At 35.2% G+C, this 19,318-nt stretch overlaps 1 protein-coding gene and 3 non-coding genes across 4 annotated transcripts; all 4 read right to left on the bottom strand.

The window, feature by feature from the left end:
- Positions 1-438: 438 nt before the first annotated feature.
- Positions 439-654, bottom strand: LOC142641837 (small nucleolar RNA U3). The gene has a single exon (XR_012845513.1). It is a non-coding gene; the product is annotated as a small nucleolar RNA U3 (small nucleolar RNA).
- Positions 655-6,634: 5,980 nt separating this feature from the next.
- LOC142641840 (small nucleolar RNA U3) lies at positions 6,635-6,850 on the bottom strand. The gene has a single exon (XR_012845516.1). It is a non-coding gene; the product is annotated as a small nucleolar RNA U3 (small nucleolar RNA).
- Positions 6,851-10,262: 3,412 nt separating this feature from the next.
- On the bottom strand, positions 10,263-11,624 carry LOC142640283 (uncharacterized). Its single transcript, XM_075814351.1, has one exon. The coding sequence runs from the start codon at positions 11,622-11,624 to the stop codon at positions 10,263-10,265; it is 1,362 nt and encodes a 453-aa protein (XP_075670466.1).
- A 6,634-nt stretch (positions 11,625-18,258) lies between these two features.
- On the bottom strand, positions 18,259-18,474 carry LOC142641835 (small nucleolar RNA U3). Its single transcript, XR_012845512.1, has one exon. It is a non-coding gene; the product is annotated as a small nucleolar RNA U3 (small nucleolar RNA).
- Between the last annotated feature and the right edge of the window lie 844 nt (positions 18,475-19,318).

Here is a 19,318-nt window from a genome sequence, read left to right as displayed (position 1 = left end):
GGGGGCTATTCTGCAATGCTACAATACATGCCCAAATTTAACTGCGTGCAAGCCAATCCCAACTGGTTCAACACCATTCCAAAGAAGGCTGATTTCTTCTCCCCATTGGAATGAAGCTTAGCTATATCACTCTCAAAAGAGTTCGAGCCTTGCCATGCATCCCAATCATGTAGAACATCACACCCATCTACGCATCTATACCTGCAATCATGCAATGCTGCCGGTCATATCCTCCAATAACTTCACGGCCTTCTCCAAGAGCTTCACTGCCTCCTCCGCTAAGTACCTACCTACCATTTCCAAAGTCATCACTTAGGCATTTTTTTCAAACACATTGCGACTTAAAAGTTAGACCAACCGATTCAATCAAAAAGAGAATAAAAACTCACAGAGTTCAGGGATGATTGTGATTTTTGAAGAGAGCAAAAAGATTTTTGAAGCCTGTCAGACAGCCGTGCGACCATCCCAACCAGCAGAAGCCAGTTGAGAACGATCCTCTACAGTTTGGTGCCTCTAACAGAGACAGCAAGGCCGTTAATCACGCTCTGATCGCACGGCCATGGTTCATCCACCAGGTTTGGGGTCCTGTCTCCTTAGTGAGCAAGGATACAGAGGTACGATCCTATAGAACAGATCCTGTTCAAGTAAGGTCGTGCCCTCTTAACTTAGTTTACTCCTGATAAACCAAAGTTTTGGTTACTATCTTGTCGATATGGGACGATGTTGTTTGGTTTGAATTAAACTACTTGTTCGTGGACAAAAATACCCCCATTTCTCCCGGAACAATTAGGACAGATGTGTCTGAGATCCGTGGTCTGAAGTGTCTGATCTTATTTCCTTGTTAGTTAATAAAATATTTCCTTTCCATCCCAATAAGAATAAAAACAAAAATCTTCTGATCCTATTACTGCAACAGTAACAATAATATGAAAAAAGGGGATCAAATATGGGTCCTCAAGAGACTATCTAGAGTTATAAGAACATCTCCAATTGATTAGCTAAATCTATATTTTGGACAGTAAGCCCAAAAATAGCTCCAACCTATTCTCTATATGCAAAACTTTTCCAAATTTTAAACACAACGGCTATAAACACAACAGTCTTTTTCTCAAACATCTCTAAATTCAAGCATAATCAGATTATCAAAATACAAATTCAAAAACACAATTTTAAAATTAATCAAACCATAACAATAAAAGAAAGAAAAAAAAAAGAAAAAAAGACAGAAGATAGGAGCCATTTGACCCATCTAGATTGCGTTGGGGACGAAGATGAGCGACGGCACAATGAGCCATCTCTCTTGTTCTTTCTTTTCTTACCACAGAGAGAGCTAGTGAATGTTCCGGAATCAAGTAAAAAAGAAAAAAGAAAAAGAGAGAGCTGGAGAAAGAAAAGAGAGAATGAGAGCTAGATTCACTGGAATGTTCTCGAATGAGGGAGAAAAAGAAAATAAAAGAAGGGGGGGGGGATAGAGAAAGGACACTAGACATGTGTGTGGAGGAGAAAAACAAGAAAAAGAAAAAAAGAAATGAAACATATGGATGAAAATGAAATGAAAGAAATGAAAAATAATATTAAGAATAAAAAATCCTAATTGAGAAATGCTACCACAATATTTTCATAATAAATTTTAAGTAACAAATTGTTATTAGTTATTATTGATGAGTACAAAAATAATTTTAGTGGTGGGTTCAAATTAGAACTAGTAACAACTTTTCACATAAATTTTGTTGTGAAAGTATTGCGAAAAATGTTGTGGACGTAAAATTTCTCATTGAAAATATAGTTGTTAAAAAATAAATAAATAATGAAAGAAGAAATAATATTTAAATGAGATAGAGAAATGATAAAAAATCTGTTGGAAAACGTATTTGAAAAAGTAGATAAGTAAAAGTTAAATGTCACTGTTCATTTATTCGAAAGCAGGACAAAAAATATGGAGAAAGTTTATTGAAGATACCCTAACTACCTCTTGCTATGGCTAAGCGATTATGACATACCATTTTTTGATATTCCTATGACATACCATTTTGGTTGGTGCCCCTAACTTCATTTTTATTAATTTAAAAAAAAAAATATGTGTGTGTTTATAGAGCATCTAATTATCCTCCAACTATGTATAGTTTTCTGTCCTATATGCTTGGCATAAATGACTAGACTCACGATCTTATGAATCACTTAGGCTACGTTTAGTTGGAGTGAAAATAGGGAGAACGAAATATAGAGATGAGAAAATAGGAGAGAGTTTGGGTAGAAAAGATGTTTGGTTTGAGTGATTTTTGAAGGAAATAAAATGATGGGGCTCAGCTGTTTTTTTCCAAACCCACAATTTTTTAGCCCCCAAATTGGAGAGAAAATGGGAGGGAGAAGTGGTTGGATAAAAATGACTTATCTACCCCCTTTCTTTTTCTTTGCTGATAAAAACTATTTTTTCCCTTTTTCATTTATGGGTTCTTTGGTTGACAATGTTGAACCTTCTTTTTTCTTTCTTTATTTTTTTCCTAGGTTCTTTGGTCTCACCTTGAATTTTTATTTTTATTTTTAATAATCATTTTATGGATTTTTTGCTATTCACATTTAGTGTGTGTTTGGATATCGTTTATTTTACTAAAAACTTATTGCTGAAAATAATAAAAAAAATAGCTTCTAGATTACTAGTTACTGCTGAAAACATTGTTCAACAATGTAGCTTTGCCTTAATGCACTGTTCATGCCCCATGAATAGTGCAAGAGGCGCTAGTAAAAAAAAAAAAGAAAAAAAGGCAAAACACTAATCTGCGAATGCCAAAATGTGATCCAAACAGAACTTTAAACTCCTCTTTTTTTCTTTTTCTTTTTTTGCTTCGTATGCAGTCATGGTCCTTACTTTGAATCATTTAGAGTTGAACCATTTTTTCCTTTTATTTTACCTTTATAAAATATTTATATATATATATATATATATATATATATATATATATATATATATATATATATATATAAAAGTTATGTAATAGGAGTATAAGAGTAAATTTATACAAACTCTATTTTCTATCCCTCCACTTTTCTACCCTCCAACCAAACACAAATAAGGGAAATTAAAATCTCTTCTATCTCCTTGCTTTTTCATCATCTCTCAATTTTCTATCCTCTCACTTTTCCATCCTCCCAATCAAACAAACCCTTAATGCTTGAAAATTATTAGATACACCTTGCAATTGGGTTGGGTTAATCTAGTTGAGGTCAAAACAGGTCATCCTAAATGAGTTGCAAGCAAATTGAGTTGATTAGGTTATGGATTGCCTTGTATTTTTTCACATGCAAAAATCAATAATAATAAGGCCACGTGTTTTTTATCATTTCATGACCAGCCGTAACTAGATTTTGGACCGTGAGTGGAATGCAAGTCTCCACGAAAGTTCCTAAAAGATTTGAAATTGTTGGATTAGTCATAATTCATCAACAACTAAACAAGTCTTAAACGTTTAGAAGGAGTTAGTTATCTAATTGAATTGTTTTACCTATATATACGACTTTGGTTAAATCTGGTTGGTCCTTGGTGGATTTTGGATATATATTTTATAGCATAATATTAATTGATTAATATATTTTATTTGTAACTTAATTTATTACGAAAATGCAGGGAAAATATATCATATTCATCAATGTATTTAGGGTTCGAAACTGTAAAATAAAAGCAAAAGAAAGAAGGGAAAATAATATAGTATTTTTTTTTTTCTCTACAAAATAAAAGAACGTTATTATTATGTTTGAAAAATGATAAAAACGTATTCTTTATGCAACAACTTGTTATTTTTCAATTTGTGTTTAAACAATTAAATTGATTTACCAATTTATTGTAAAAATATTATTAACATAGCATTTTTCTATTAAGTTTGCTAATTTGAGTTACGTATTCTTTTGATTATTTGCATAAAATTTTTATCTCTCTCAAAATCAAAAGAAAAAGAAATATATTGTCTAATATTGTATATTTCTATCGTATATACACACATATAATGACGTACATATATCATTTATAGACGTAAGATTGACTAATCTATCCTACTTTCAAATTCTTTTCTTTCAACAATAAGTTTGGTCTTGTCAGGCTGGAAATTTTTAAAAAAAAAAAAAAAATAGTGATTGGTCATCATTTCGGTCTCTAAAAGTCTTCTAAAAAACATGTCGGCCTTTAAAAAAAAACATTACACTTATTTTGAATTTTCTTACTCATAGATCTCAAAAAATTATATTATTAAGAAAAATTTTGCTTCAAATAGACAACCATGCATACAATTTTTCAAACAAATCATCTTAGTCTAAAATGCTGAGGTTATACAGTGGCCTCACGACCAAGGTAAATGAAAATAAATCATTGAAGGAGGATAAGGATAAGAGAAGCTACCGAAATTGTTTAATTTATTAAAAAAAAAAAACAAAAATAAAAAGTCTAAGTAAGTTCAGATTCCAAGCATGGAGTTCGAGTTGTGAATTCGTTGTTAATAATAAGAGCAACACTAACAAATAGATTGCTGTTTGTATCCTTATAAAAAAGAAAGAAAGAAAAAAGAGTGCTGTTTGTATTACATTGATTTAATATTACACCAGCAATCTAAACCAGAATAGCCTGACAAATTGCAATCACAAAACTATATGTCTATATTCAGTAACAAATGAGCTTTTCATCTGGTAAACAAATTGAACATATTCAATAATTTATAAGAAAATGTACGGGCCTCACCCCCTGTCAAGCTCAATCACCCTGAGGCCCATGAAAACTAACACGTATAAGAGCCTTGCACTGATCACACATGGTAACACCCATGCCGTCCGAGCGGTTTTGAACTCGGAGTGCTCGGAGTAGCCTGTGGCGTGCCCCTGTCGAGCACATAACTTACGGCCGGGGCTAGTCCCAACGCCACTATCGTTTTCTCCCTCCCGTCACCAAACATCCACTTAGGCAAAACGGTATTGGACCTCCCTTTCATTGCCTAGGAAACGCCCCTGCCGAGCATCAAATCCCACGGTGGTGCAAGTTCCAATGCCACTGCCACCTTCCCCTCTCACCATTAAACCTCCACCTAGGGGAGAAGGTATTGGACCTCTCATTCCACCCAACAGTGGAATGATGATGATCACCCCACTAATTTTCGCTATAAATAGGCAAGCGGAACTCAGTTGAAAAGGTTGGCACTTATGGGAAAAAAGTGGCAGAACTAAAGAGTCATTGCCTAGGAAAAGAAAGGAAAGTATCAGAGTAAAAGGTCAGCTATAGGAGTGGGCAAGCCGAGCACAGCATCACCCATAGAAGGAAATCAAAAAGCCCATCATACAAATAGATTGTGAGCCCAAATAACTCTTAGGCCCACAAACTGTATTTGGGTGCGCACAAAAAACATTCAAGGAGCAAGAAAGCTCCAGCAAGTGTCAGAACTTGATCTTTACATGATCTTCTATGTGACAAAAACTGGAGTCAGTAAGAGTAAAATGTGAGCAAAGGTTCTCTTATTCTTAGTCAATTCTTGAAACCAAATCCAGACCACCTTTCAGTTCCCTCTTTTACCCTATTTGGGTTGGGATCAAGAATATTCTCAAGTGATTTTCCCCTTCTGTTCCGGATCCTTTTGGCTTCTTTCAAAAGGTCTAGCAGACTCTTTTTTTTTTCTCATCCTCAGCGTCTGGATTTGTTGTTCCAAACTTTTCTTCTCCCGCCTTGAGAATGTACTACACTGAGCCTGTTTGGATAGACTATTAACAAACCCTTAACACAAGTTTTAACCAAAACGTGAATTTGTAAATTGTTTGGCTACACAAAATCAACACGTTTGCATTTTTTAAACCTAGATTTTATTTTTTCAAGTTTTAGAAAGAACTGCTTTTCTCTACTTTTTCAGAAATGCAATTTAAGTTGCCGCTAATTTTTTCTTCAAAAAATCAAAATAACGCCAATGATATCCTTAATTACCGAATAAAAGCTTATCCCTTTGTTTGTCGTTGTTGCTCTTGATATCGCTTGCCAGGTAACCATTCTTTGTTTCCTTTCTATTGAATTTATGTTATAGATTTGGGCTTTTTGCATGGTGGGTTACATGGTTGTTTGAAATCAAAATTTTAGAACTTATTTTGACTAATGGATTTGTTGCTGCTGCTACTAACCCACAAAACCTGTGTGGGTCAGGGGGCTATTCTGCAATGCTACAATACATGCCCAAATTTAACTGCGTGCAAGCCAATCCCAACTGGTTCAACACCATTCCAAAGAAGGCTGATTTCTTGTCCCCATTGGAATGAAGCTTAGCTATATCACCCTCAAAAGAGTTCGAGCCTTGCCATGCATCCCAATCATGTAGAACATCACACCCATCTACGCATCTATACCTGCAATCATGCAATGCTGCCGGTCATATCCTCCAATAACTTCACGGCCTTCTCCAAGAGCTTCACTGCCTCCTCAGCTAAGTACCTACCTACCATTTCCAAAGTCAATTGGCAGGCATAAACTTATAGAATATGATCAGTCATCACTTAGGCATTTTTTTTCAAACACATCGCGACTTAAAAGTTAGACCAAGCGATTCAATCAAAAAAAGAATAAAAACTCACAGAGTTCAGGGATGATTGTGATTTTTGAAGAGAGCAAAAAGATTTTTGAAGCCTGTCAGACAGCCGTGCGTCCATCCCAACCAGCCGAAGCCAGTTGAGAACGATCCTCTACAGTTTGGTGCCTCTAACAGAGACAGCAAGGCCGTCAATCACGCTCTGATCGCACGGCCATGGTTCATCAACCAAGTTTGGGGTCCTGTCTCCTTAGTGAGCAAGGATACAGAGGTACGATCCTATAGAACAGATCCTGTTCAAGTAAGGTCGTGCCCTCTTAACTTAGTTTACTCCTGATAAACCAAAGTTTTGGTTACTATCTTGTCGATATGGGACGATGTTGTTTGGTTTGAATTAAACTACTTGTTCGTGGACAAAAATACCCCCATTTCTCCCGGAACAATTAGGACAGATGTGTCTGAGATCCGTGGTCTGAAGTGTCTGATCCTATTTCCTTGTTAGTTAATAAAATATTTCCTTTCCATCCCAATAAGAATAAAAACAAAAATCTTCTGATCGTATTACTGCAACAGTAACAATAATAAGAAAAAAGGGGATCAAATATGGGTCCTGAAGAGACTATTTTAGAGTCATAAAAGCATCTCTAATAGATTAGTAAATTTATATTTTGTAGGGTAAGCCCAAAAAACTAGCTCCAACTGATTCTTTATGTGCAAAACTTTTTCAAATTTTTTTTGAAGTTGCTATAGTTGTTCTCTTGATTTAGAGAAAACTGTAGCAATTCCAAATGAATTTTTACTACATAAAAAATTTATACATCTCAATAAAAAAACAATTTTTTTTGCTCTCCTCTCACATCTACAAACACAACAATCTTTCTCTCAAACATCTCTAAACTCAAGCATACTCAGACTATTAGAATACAACTCAAAAACACAATTTTAAAATTAATCAAATCATAAAAAAAAAAAAAAACAGAAGCCATCTGACCCATCTAGATTGCATTAGGGACAAAGATGAGCGACGGCATAGTGAGCCATCTCTCTTGTTCTTTCTCTCTATACCTCTTTTCTTTCTTTTCTTACAACAGAGAGAGCAATGAATGTTCCAGGATCAAGTAAAAACGAAAAGAGAAAAAAGAAAAAGAGAGAGCTGGAGAAAGAAAGAGAGAATGAGAGCTAGATTCACTGGAATGTTCTCGAATGAGGGAGAAAAAGAAAATAAAAGAAGGGGTGGGGGATAGAGCTAGGACACTGGACACATATGTGTGTGGAGGAGAAAAAAAAAAAAAAAGAAATGAAATGTATGGATGAAAATGAAATGAAAGAAAGGAAAAATATTATAAAGAACAAACAATCCTAATTGATAAATGCTATCACAATATTTTCACAATAAATTTTAAGTAACAGATTGTTATTTGTTAATATTGGTGAGTAAAAAAATAATTTCAGTAGTGGGTTCAAATTAGAACTAGTACTAACAACTTTCTACATAAATTTTGTTGTAAAAGTATTGCAAAAAATGTTGTAAACGTAACACTTCTCGTTGAAAAATATAGTTGTTAAAAAATGAATATATAATAAATAAATAATGAAAGAAGAAATAATATTTAAATGAGATAGAGGAAGGATAGAAAATCTGTTGGAATATGTATTTAAAAAAGTAAGTAAGTAAAAGTTAAATATCACTATTCACTATTCAAACAATACAAAATTATGGAAAAGCTGTTGGAGATGCCCTAACTATCCGCTATGGCTAAGCAATTATGACATACCATTTTCTTGATATTCCTATGACATACCATTTTGGTTGGTGCCCCTAACTTCATTTTTATTAACTTTTTTTTTTTTTTAATATGTGAGTGTTTATAGAGCATCTAATTATTCTCCAACTATGTATAGTTTTTTGTCCTATATGCCTGGCATAAATGACTAGACTCACTATCTTATGAATCACTTAGGCCATGTTTGATTGGAGTGAAAATAGGAAGAATGAAATATAGAGAAGAGAAAATGGGAGACAGTTTGGGTAGAAAATATGTTTGGTCGGAGTGATTTTTGGAGGAGATAAAATGGTGGGGTTCAGCTGTTTTCTTCCCAAATCCACCATTTTTTTAGCTCCCAAATTGGAGAGAAAATGTGAAGGAGAAGTGGTTGGATGAAAATGACTTATCTACCCCTTTCTTTTTCTTTGCTACGTAAAAACTATTTTTTCCCTTTTTCATTTATGGGTTCTTTGGTTGACAATGTTGAACCTTCTTTTTATTCATTTATGGGTTCTTTGGTTGACAATGTTGAACCTTCTTTTTATTCATTTTTTTCTTTTTCCTGGGTTCTTTGGTCTCACCTTGAATTTTTTTTTCTTTTTTTTTTTAATCATTTTCTGGATTTTTTGCTACTCACATTTAAACTCCTCTTTTTTCTTTTTCTTTTTCTTTTTTTTTTTTGCTTCGTATGCAGTTATGGTCCTTACTTTGAATCATTTAGGGGTTGTCTAGGTTTTTTTTTTCATCACTCATCACTACTCACTCCATTTTCGTCACTTATCACTTAAAATACCCCAATTTCACAATAACACCTGTTTCGTTTTTTGTTTTCACTTTACATCACTCAAAAATTTCTACCTTTTTGCAGGTCCCACACTTGAGCTGAGTGTCAGAGCCTTTAGTTTGGTTTCCCGCGGAACCCATTCCCCCCACACAGTGGCGGAGCCGGGAATTTAGGTCAGGGGGGGCAAGATTAAAAGACAAGATTGGAAGTAAAAAATTAATCTAAAAAAATTAATCAATATTAATAACAAAATAAGTAAACAACTATATAATAATGTAATTGTCATATAGAATCTAACATAAAATGTAAACTTTAATTTATTTTTTCACACCTAGCTTATTTCACTCAATTGCCCTCGACAATTTTTCATATTTTGAAACCGCTGCATAATTTCTTCACACTCAATAGTCTTGAATATATCTTTCTCAATATATGTGACTAAGCAATCATTCATCCACTGATCTCCTATTCGATTGCGTAATCGATTTTTAATTATGTTCATTGTCGAAAAGCTCTTTCAACAAGAAGTCGTTGCAACCGGTAAGATCAATGCCAAAGTCACTAATGAGTAAACCAATGGATATGAAACATTCTTTTTCATTTCTACCATCTTTTCAAAGAAAGCCGTCCAATTCCTTTAAGTCGAAAACTCTTCGTAGGACCGCATGTCATGGATGTATGTCTCAAGTTGGTTATCCAAGAAAGAAACTTGAACCGTTGAAAAATCACTTGGATAAAACCGAGCAAGCCGAATTAATTTCTCCTTGTTGAATGCGAAAATAAGTTATCCGGGTTCAAACATGCAACACAAAGTAATAATTCGAATTTTCAAAACGACTATCGAGTTCCCCGAAGTTGCATATCTATAACAAAGATAAAAAAGCTCCACTTGATAATGATGTGAATTTTTCATGTTTTGAGCTTTTTGTCGTGGCCGAGGTTGATAAAAATCATCCATATCGTGAACATCAATATTATTTTTTGCACAAAATGCGTAAAACCTCCTCTAGCAAAGAGTTCCACCCATCATCTCTCATGACCTGTAAACGTTGCTTTGAAATGTCAACCAACTTCATAGCATTCACAATATCTTGATCTTTTTGTTGTAATGCCTGTGACAACTCATTACTTATGCCAAGCACACCTTTCATCAAATGTAAATCAAACACGAATTCAAATGTTTGGAGTAAACCAATTAAGATATTTGCTTCTCGCTTCTCCGATCGAATCTAAACCATCTTCTATAATAGTTTCAATCACATCAATTACAGAAGAAAACATGTGAATAATATTAACAAGTGCACCATAATGAGAACTCCAACGTGTATCTGCAGGTCTTTTGAGACTCATTTCTTGATTCAAGCCACGACCAGTTGAAATTTCATTATTTTTTAGTGCTTCTATAACTTCAGCATTACGTTTTTCACGAATAATATCATGACGTTTGCATGATGCTCCAACAATATTGAATACCTTTGCAACCAAGTTAAAAAAAGTTGCAATCTGGATGTGATTTTTTGCTACTGCAACTAATGTTAGTTGAAGCTGATGTGCAAAGCAATGGACATAATAGGAAGAAGGATTATCTTTCAAAATAAGATTTTTTAGTCCATTTAACTCACCTCGCATGTTGCTTGCCCCGTCGTAGCCTTGTCCCCGCAATCTACTAATGCTTAAGCTATGTTTATTAAATACCTCCTCAATTGCACTCTTTAGTGTCACTGTTGATGTATTATTAACATGTGTAATGCCTAAAAAGCGCTCATTCACATGTCCCAGTTTGTCCACATAGCGCAAAGCAATCGCCATTTGTTCTTTAGTAGACATATCACGTGATTCATCAACTATAATAGCAAATAATGAGTCTCCAATATCTTTAATAATAGCATTTATTGTCTCAACGGCTGCAACATTTGCTATTTCTTTTTGGATATCGTAGTAGGTCATTTGATGATTTTCGTGAGCATTTTCGAGGACCGCCTTATCAATTTCTTCATTGTGATTTGCAAGAAACCGTAATAATTCAAGAAAATTTCCTTGATTATTGGAGTCTTTAGATTCATCATGGCCACGAAATGCTAATCCTTGCCGTAGTAGAAAACAAATACAATCCACCGATGCATTCAAACGAGTTCGATATTCCCTTTTCTCGACATCCGATTGCTCGTTTATAACCGTTTGAATACTTTGTCTCCGGTTTAACAAAGCTTCACATTTTCTTTGAGCTATATTACGTGCACCGTTGTGGTCCCCAACGTGATTCTCGTAATTTCTCCTTCTTTTTCCAATTTCGAATCCTTCGCAACAAATGAGTCTCCCCTCCTTGATCACCACATCGTGTCGAAATAGATAACAAAATAGACAATATGCAGCATCTTTCGTAATGCTATATTCCAACCAACTAGGATAGTCTTTGAACCACACCGGATTAAATCGACGCTTTGTTTTGCCAAATTGACTTTGTGGAAAATCATGATCAATCAAGTTGACAAGGTTTATTTTGTAGATAATGCCTTCTAATTTGATCTCTTTCATTAGGATGATAGTTACAAATTTTTATTCTTAAACCAGATCCGTGGGAAGATTTGCAACATCCACTTCGATACGAGTTCGTTTAGGATTTGATCCGACTCATTATTATGATCAAGATTCTCCATAATATCAATTAACTACAAATATATATGTCATATCATTAAAATAAAGAAAAAAAATTACAATCTATGATTAAGAATAATCAAATGAGGAGATCATTATAAATACAAATAGTTTAAACATATAATTTGAATTATAAATTTATGGTTAAGAATAGTCAAATTAAGAGATCCATCTAAATATAAAATGCTTAAACATATAATTTGATTCTTTAAAAAAAAAATAAATAAATCAAAGCAAAAGTATTAAGAGTATGCATACCTATAAATATTTGAATGTAACTTAAAAACCCAACTTGAATGCTTTTAAAACCGCAAAGAACTCCCGAGATCCAAAGAAAGAAATTGGATTGAAAAGAAATTTTGTCGTTGTGATGGGAGGCGTGCCTTGTTTGCATCATATATACTTTTTTTTTTTTCAGAGTTCTACTGACTTCTAATCCGGGTAGGTGTAGCAAAGTTGTTATAGAGATCATTAGAATTGTACTACTTCTAGGGGTAGAAGTATACAACTAATAGGAAAGTAGGAAAGGTTTTATCACTGGCCAAAAAAAAAAAAAAAAAAAAGAGGAACTCAATTAAGTCACGTTACTTTTCCTTTCTAGCTTTTTTTTTTTTTTTTTTTTTTTTTTTGGTAGGGGGGGGCAAATATGGTATTTACTAGTAAAAAAAAATTGAAATTTCGTGGGGGCACCCCCGCCCCCCCCCCCCCCCCCCCCCGCCCCCCCCCCCCGCCCCCCACACCATTTCCTTCACTTCTCTAGAACCCCTTCAACACACTGCCTCTCCCAAAACATAAACCAAACCCATAAAACTACAAGAAGCAAGGACGCCGGTCTCCACCGTTCCCAAGGCCGCTTCACCCATCTCTCCGATGTGGGTCCAGAGGCGCGATCTCCTCCGTCAAAGCCCGGCGGCTTGATCTCCTCCGTTAAAGCCTAGTGGCGCGATCTCCTCCGTCAAAGCTCACAAACTCACAAGCAGATCGCGCCTTCCATGGTCCTTTTCTCATACTTCATCTCTTTCACTTCCATTTTTTGTTTTCTCATTCTCAAATTCCAAACATTTCTCATGGTGGGTTTTTTTTTTTTTTTTTTTTTCTCTGGCGTGAGCATGGGCTGGACTGGGTCGGGTAGAGGTGTGGGTATGGGCCAGCATGGGTCAGGTGGAGGCATGGGCGTGGGTCTGGCAGCGTAATCGGTGGCTTGGATTTGCTAATCGGCGGCTTGGGTTTTTCGTTGGGTGTGGTGGCGTGGTTGTTGGCAAGTCGGCGTGGTGGGTTTCTTTGTTTTGTTTTGTTTTTTTTTTTCTCTTGGTGGTTCTTGTAGTGGCTGTTTCTGTGATTGTGGTTGTTGGTGGTGATTTTTGGTGGTTTTTTTTTTCTTGGTGGTTGGTGGTGATTTTTATGTGTTTTTTTTTTTTTTTTCCTTTTGGTGGTTCTTGTGGTGGTTGTTTCTTGTGGTTGTTGTTGGTGGTGGGTTTGGCAATGGTGGTTGCTGGCAGGTGGCGTGGTGGTGGCTATTGTGGTTGTAGTGGTAGTTGCTGGCCAGTGGCGAGATGGGTTTGCTAGATTTGACAAGTCACTGATAGTGGGTCCCATATATGTGTGTTTAATTACAAAAATGCCATTGAAAACAGAGTTTTGGAAACTAAAAACACTTAAAATGTCTTTTCAGTTTTCATAACTCATAATTCAAAAATTAGAAAATTGAGTGATAGAAACAAAAACTGAAAACAGAGTTATGAAAATCCAAACAAGCTTTTGAGTCATGGGTCCCACCATTTTTGAGTTATGAGTTATGGAAACTAGAAATCCAAACACCCCCTTAGAGTTGAACCATTTTTTCTTTTTAGTTTACCTTTATAATATATATATATTGTAAGTGCACAAGTGCACCTGGCCCCAAGAACAGTTATGGGCCCAGACCCAATGAGCCTTAAACAATATGAATTTGTAGAGTGTGGGCTTGAAACCCAGGTTAGAAGTGTGGGGGGAGTAAATGACAAACCAAAGATTGCAAATACTTGTAAACAACAAGGAATATTGTAAAACGGCCTCCTCGGATATAAGCCGAGAGCTGTTCTTATAATATATCTTTCTCTTTGTCTGTTTCTTTCTTAGGTTACAAAAAGTCTGTCCTTCTTTCAGTCCCAGGTTCCTCCTTAAATACTCCTCTTTTTAATACTTTGTACACGTGTTGCCCCAACTCCTCCCTTAGCCTAGATATTTCCATTTTTTTTAGTGCCTTTGAATAGTAATCATAAGTTTCCCTTCCACTGTTCAAGTGTCACTTCCCCATTAATGCGGCCAGGGTGGTAGGTGCAGGGTCTTTAATGTGGAGGTAGCAGCCTTTATCTTTGACATTCTTCCAACATCGGTGCTTCTAGGACATTCAAGGGTTCACCCCCTTTAACCATTGGTTTTGACCGTGTCCTTCCCTAACCTTTACCATGAAGTCTCGGGTCCTCCTGTGTCAGTCTGAGGGGAAAAACATCCTCGGCTGGATCTTCAGATCCTCGGCGTATGGGCCGACCCGTAGCACCAACAAACCCTAAACCCAAGAGCAGGTCGGCCCTCCTTAGCAAGACCCAACGGCCCATATTCTCATCAAGATCTTTTTACTCCCCACATATATATATATTTATATATATATATATATATATATATATATATATATATATATATATATATATATATATAAAGTTTTGTAATGGGAGTATAAGAGTAAATTTATACAAACTCTATTTTCTTTTCCTCCACTTTTCTACCCTCCAACCAAACACAAATAAGGGAAATTAAAATCTCTTCTATCTCCTTGCTTTTCCATCCTTTTTCAATTTTCTTTTCTCTCACTTTTCCATCCTCCAAACCAAACAGACCCTTAATGCTTGAAAATTATCAAATACACCATGCAGTTGGGTTGGGTTAATCTAGTTGAGGTCAAAACAGGTCATCCTAAATGAATTGCGAGCAAATTGAGTTGATTGGGTTATGGGTTGCCTTGTATTTTTTCACATGCAAAAATCAATAATAATAAATGAACAAGAAAAATGCTAAATGTCAAAAGAAAAAAAAAATAGTTAAAAATAAAAGTTAAATAATACATAGATCTTAAACATACAATTCAATATTCTCTATTGATATTATTATCATAAAAGTTAGGTGATTTATCATTAAGTGCCCAAAAAGGCAAAAACAACATAGTTTTGGTTTTTAAAAGATTTCTTACATTAAAAATAAATCCATCAAATTAAAATGATATAATTTTTTTTTTAAAATAGAACAATTAGTGCCCATTACTTTGGTGGCATTCTCGGGCTACACACAGATTCCTTTGACTCTCATCCTTCAAGATATAGACTTTGTTCAATTTTGAAACAGTGAAAAAGATGTTGATTTACTTGCAACAGATAAGATTGTCAATGCAAGAATCTTATGAGTTTTATTGCAAAAATTTGAGGTTCAAACCAATTCTTTGAGCCTTTTATCACATCAAAGAACATAAAAATGTTGTTTTGGTCTAAGCTACTTAATGCTCTCAAAATTTATATTGTAAGCTCAGTTTCTCTAAATCTTGTTGCCCTGTGGTCAAACTAAAAAGAAAACTTTATGGTGGCTACTATTTGATTCAACATGGTCCTTACCAATGGAATGATTGACGTCATGTTACATTTACATGGTTTAGCAATTGGAATGATTTGCTAAATTTGTTTAGTCTGATTTTTTTTCTTTAAAATTGTTTTTTAAAAAAAGGTGTTGGATTGCAAATTAGACGGGTTGGCCCAACTCAACCTAAAAGGAAAAAAAGGTTTGGTACAAGTTAACCCGTTTTTACTCCGGGTAAAAAATTATTAGAATTAGGTTGTGTTAATAGATTTGGGTCCAATTTTACCAGGACCACTATCATATGAACCCTATAGGGTTGATTGATGATTTTAGTTTCATAACCTTCCCTTGGAGAAATTATAAGGTCCTCATGGTGGACAAGTGATGTGGTCCACTATTCTAGTAAATGACTCACACTTGTTTAAAATTGTAGAGTTTTAAATAAAAACTAAATACTAACTCAGCAATTTTAAACAAGTGTGAGTCTTTTACTGGAATGGTGGACCACATCACTTGTTTACCATGAGGACCTTATAATTTCTCCTTCCCTTGTAATTGACAAATAGTATTAGATAAGGGTAAAATTTAGGTTTCTTAGGTGTTGTTTTATAGGTTTCTCAATTAAATTCAACTATGTGGCTGTCCTTGAAAAAAGATAACATTTTTTTGTGCCACATTAATCAATACAACCATATGATCAAATTTAATTAGAAAACTTAAGAAATAACACTTGAGGACCAATAACTAAATTTTGTGAGGCAAATTGCTTTTTTCCCTCCTTAAGTATAGGGTAATTGTTATTTTCCCTTTCAATTTAAAAAGTGAGAATATCCTCCATTTAACTTTAACTTTAACTTTTTGTAATAAGTACTCTGCCCACCCCGTTTGTATTTTCAATCAAATTAGTGGATTTGTGTTCAAATCCACACAAATGTAACTTTAGTACCTTCCACTCGTTATTATGGTTAGTATTTTCAATCGCATTAGCTGATTTGTATTCAAACTCACACTAAAGTAACTTTACCTTCCACAAGTCGCTATGGTTTTAGGGGGGGGGGGGGGATTGAAATCGTTGAATACTATTTATTTTTTTGTGCAGAAATACTAACATATTTCATTAAACAAAAATTAGTCATAATTGACAATGAGTACATTATTGATGTGTGTTGGAACTTGAAACATTCTCCATCCACATTGAAAGAATGCTAACATATTTAATAAGGTTATGAGCTACTAATTAAAATCATATATATTTCATAATTAAATGTTTTCATACGGTTCATTGTAGTCTAAGATTAAGGATGGGTTTGGATTCGGCATTTACGTTTTGCGTTGCATTTTCAGCCTTTTTTTTTCCCAGTCGCAGTTGTTGACCAAGTCTTCCGTGAACAATGCATCCGTGCACTGTTTACGGACCCACAAATTTCACTTTTCAGCAACTTTTTCATTAAAAATGAGTTCTGCGGTACTATTCACACATTTTAAAATTATTTTGCTAGTATTTTCAGTTTTCAGCAATAAGTTCTATCCAAACTAACCCTAAGTTTGGTAACTCAACTCAAAATACATTTTTATAGATTTCTAGGTTTGAAAATGAATTTTACAATTTTTGTGCTTGTTTAGTAAATTTTGTTGGGACACAAATTGGCAGAGAGGGCTATCAGCAATGCTGACATCAATTGCTATGCTAGATTCATAATCTCCCTTTGCCTCAAGAATGAGAGCCATAAGACGTCAATTATCAATCAGTTGCCTCTTCAAGGGATGCTAGTGCACTATGTTCCCTATGGATTTCAAGATTCTACTTACAGAAGCTCTCTACCTCATCAAATTGCATTGCTTGAATATGGGCCTCAGCTAGGTACCTGACATTTACAGGCAATGCAGTTATGCTACTAAACGAAGGGAGGTGTGAACACAAAACGCCACTACTACACAAAGGAAGATGTGAACTCAAACCCCAATGAATCACAGCCCCATAAAGAAAACTTTTAACTATGGTTACACACATTCAAATGACAAGAACCCAAAAACTGACATTTTAAAAGAAGGCAAACAACCACATCTCACCCCATTAAAAGTCACAACAGAGCATGATAATCAATATTTCTTTTCCTCCTAGAATAACATCAAAACAGTAAACACGTTGTGTACATGCAGTTTGGCATCAAATTAATAAAGCAAATAATCTGATCAAGCTTATTAATAAAGCAATGCATTTTTGCTGTTACAAACTTTTCTTCTCGCACCTTGAGAATGCACTACAGTCTCTCGATAACATCTGCCACCCATTAAAAACCAAAATTCTGTAACAAGGTTAAAGATTAAGATATTTGTTATCCACAATTCTCCCAAGTATCTTTTTTTTTTTGGGGGGGGGAGTTGGGATGCCATAGCTTCGGAGTTCTCTTATTATCTAATCCACAAAACCTCTATAGGTCAGGGGGCTGTTCTGCAATGCCACAATACATGCACAAATTTAACTGCATGCAAGCCAATCCCAACTGGTTCAAAACCATTCCAAAGAAGCCGATTCTTCTCCCCATTGGAATGAAGCTCAGCTATATCACTCTCAAAAGAGTTCGAGTCTTGCTGTGCATCCCAATCATGTAGAACATCACACCCATCTACGCTTCTATACCTTCAATCATGCAATGCTGGCGGTCATATCCTCCAATAACTTCACGGCGTTCTCCAAGAGCTTCACTGCCTCCTCAGCCAAGTACCTACCATTACCAAAGTCAATTGGCAGGCACAAACATATAGAATATGATCAGTCATCACTTAGGCATTTTTTTCAAACACATTGCAACTTAAAAGTTAGACCAACCGATTCAATCAAAAAAAGGAATAAAAACTCACACTGTTCAGGGATGATTGTGATTTTTGAAGAGAGCAAAAAGATTTTTGAAGCCTGTCAGACAGCCGTGCGACCATCCCAACCAGCCGAAGCAAGTTGAGAACGATCCTCTACAGTCTGGTGCCTCAAACTGAGGCATCAAAGCCGTTAATCACGCTCTGATCGCACGGCCATGGTTCATCCACCAGGTTTGGGGTCCTGTCTCCTTAGTGAGCAAGGATACAGAGGTACGATCCTATAGAACAGATCCTGTTCAAGTAAGGTCGTGCCCTCTCAACTTAGTTTACTCCTAATAAACCAAAGTTCTGGTTACTATCTTGTCGATACGGGACAATGCTGTTTGGTTTGAATCAAACTACTTGTTCGTGGGCAAAAATACCCCCATTTCTCCGGACCAATTAGGACAGATGTATCTGAGGAGGTGGTATATCCTGCACCCGGCATATATGCCGGGTGTCTCACACAGGGGCGGGCCCCACACACTGTGGGGCCCGCCCCTGTGTCTCACACCCGGCATATATGCCGGGTACAAGATATAAAAATTGGTATCTGAGGCCCGTGGTCTGAAGCGTCTGATCGTATTTCCTTGTTAGTTAATAAAATCTTTCCTTTTCATCCCAATAAAAATAAGGGCCCTTAAGGCATACATTAAACCATTTATTTTTAGAAAAATTTTATTAGGAATTAAAAATGAAAAAATTGTCAAAACTTTTTTAATTTCTGATAAAATTTTTTTCAAAAATGGTATACTATTGTATACCCTTAGGCACACATTAGTAAAATCTTAAAAATAAAAACAAAAATCTTCTGGTCCTATTACTACAACAATAACAATAATAAGAAAAAAGGGGATCAAATATGGGTCCTCAAGAGACTATCTAGAGTTATAAGAACATCTCCAATTGATTAGTTAAATCTATATTTTGGAGAGTAAGCCCAAAAAACTAGCTCCAACCGACTCTATATATGCAAAACTTTTCCAAATATTTTTTGAAGTTGCTATAGCCGTTCTCTTGATCTAGAGAGCACTGTAGCAACTCCAAATGAATTTTTCTACTTAAAAAATTCATACATCTCAATAAAAAAAACAATTATTTCTCTCTCCTCTCAC

This window comes from Castanea sativa, chromosome 6 (assembly GCF_040712315.1).
Source record: "Castanea sativa cultivar Marrone di Chiusa Pesio chromosome 6, ASM4071231v1".
NCBI classification, from domain to species: domain Eukaryota; kingdom Viridiplantae; phylum Streptophyta; class Magnoliopsida; order Fagales; family Fagaceae; genus Castanea; species Castanea sativa.
Note: the sequence above shows the minus strand (reverse complement) of the source record. Positions and strands in the feature narration are given on the sequence as shown.

Bases quoted from the DNA above. Each gene is read 5' to 3' on its own strand.
- LOC142640283 (XM_075814351.1), bottom strand. From the start codon at position 11,624: ATGAAAGAGATCAAATTAGAAGGCATTATCTACAAAATAAACCTTGTC.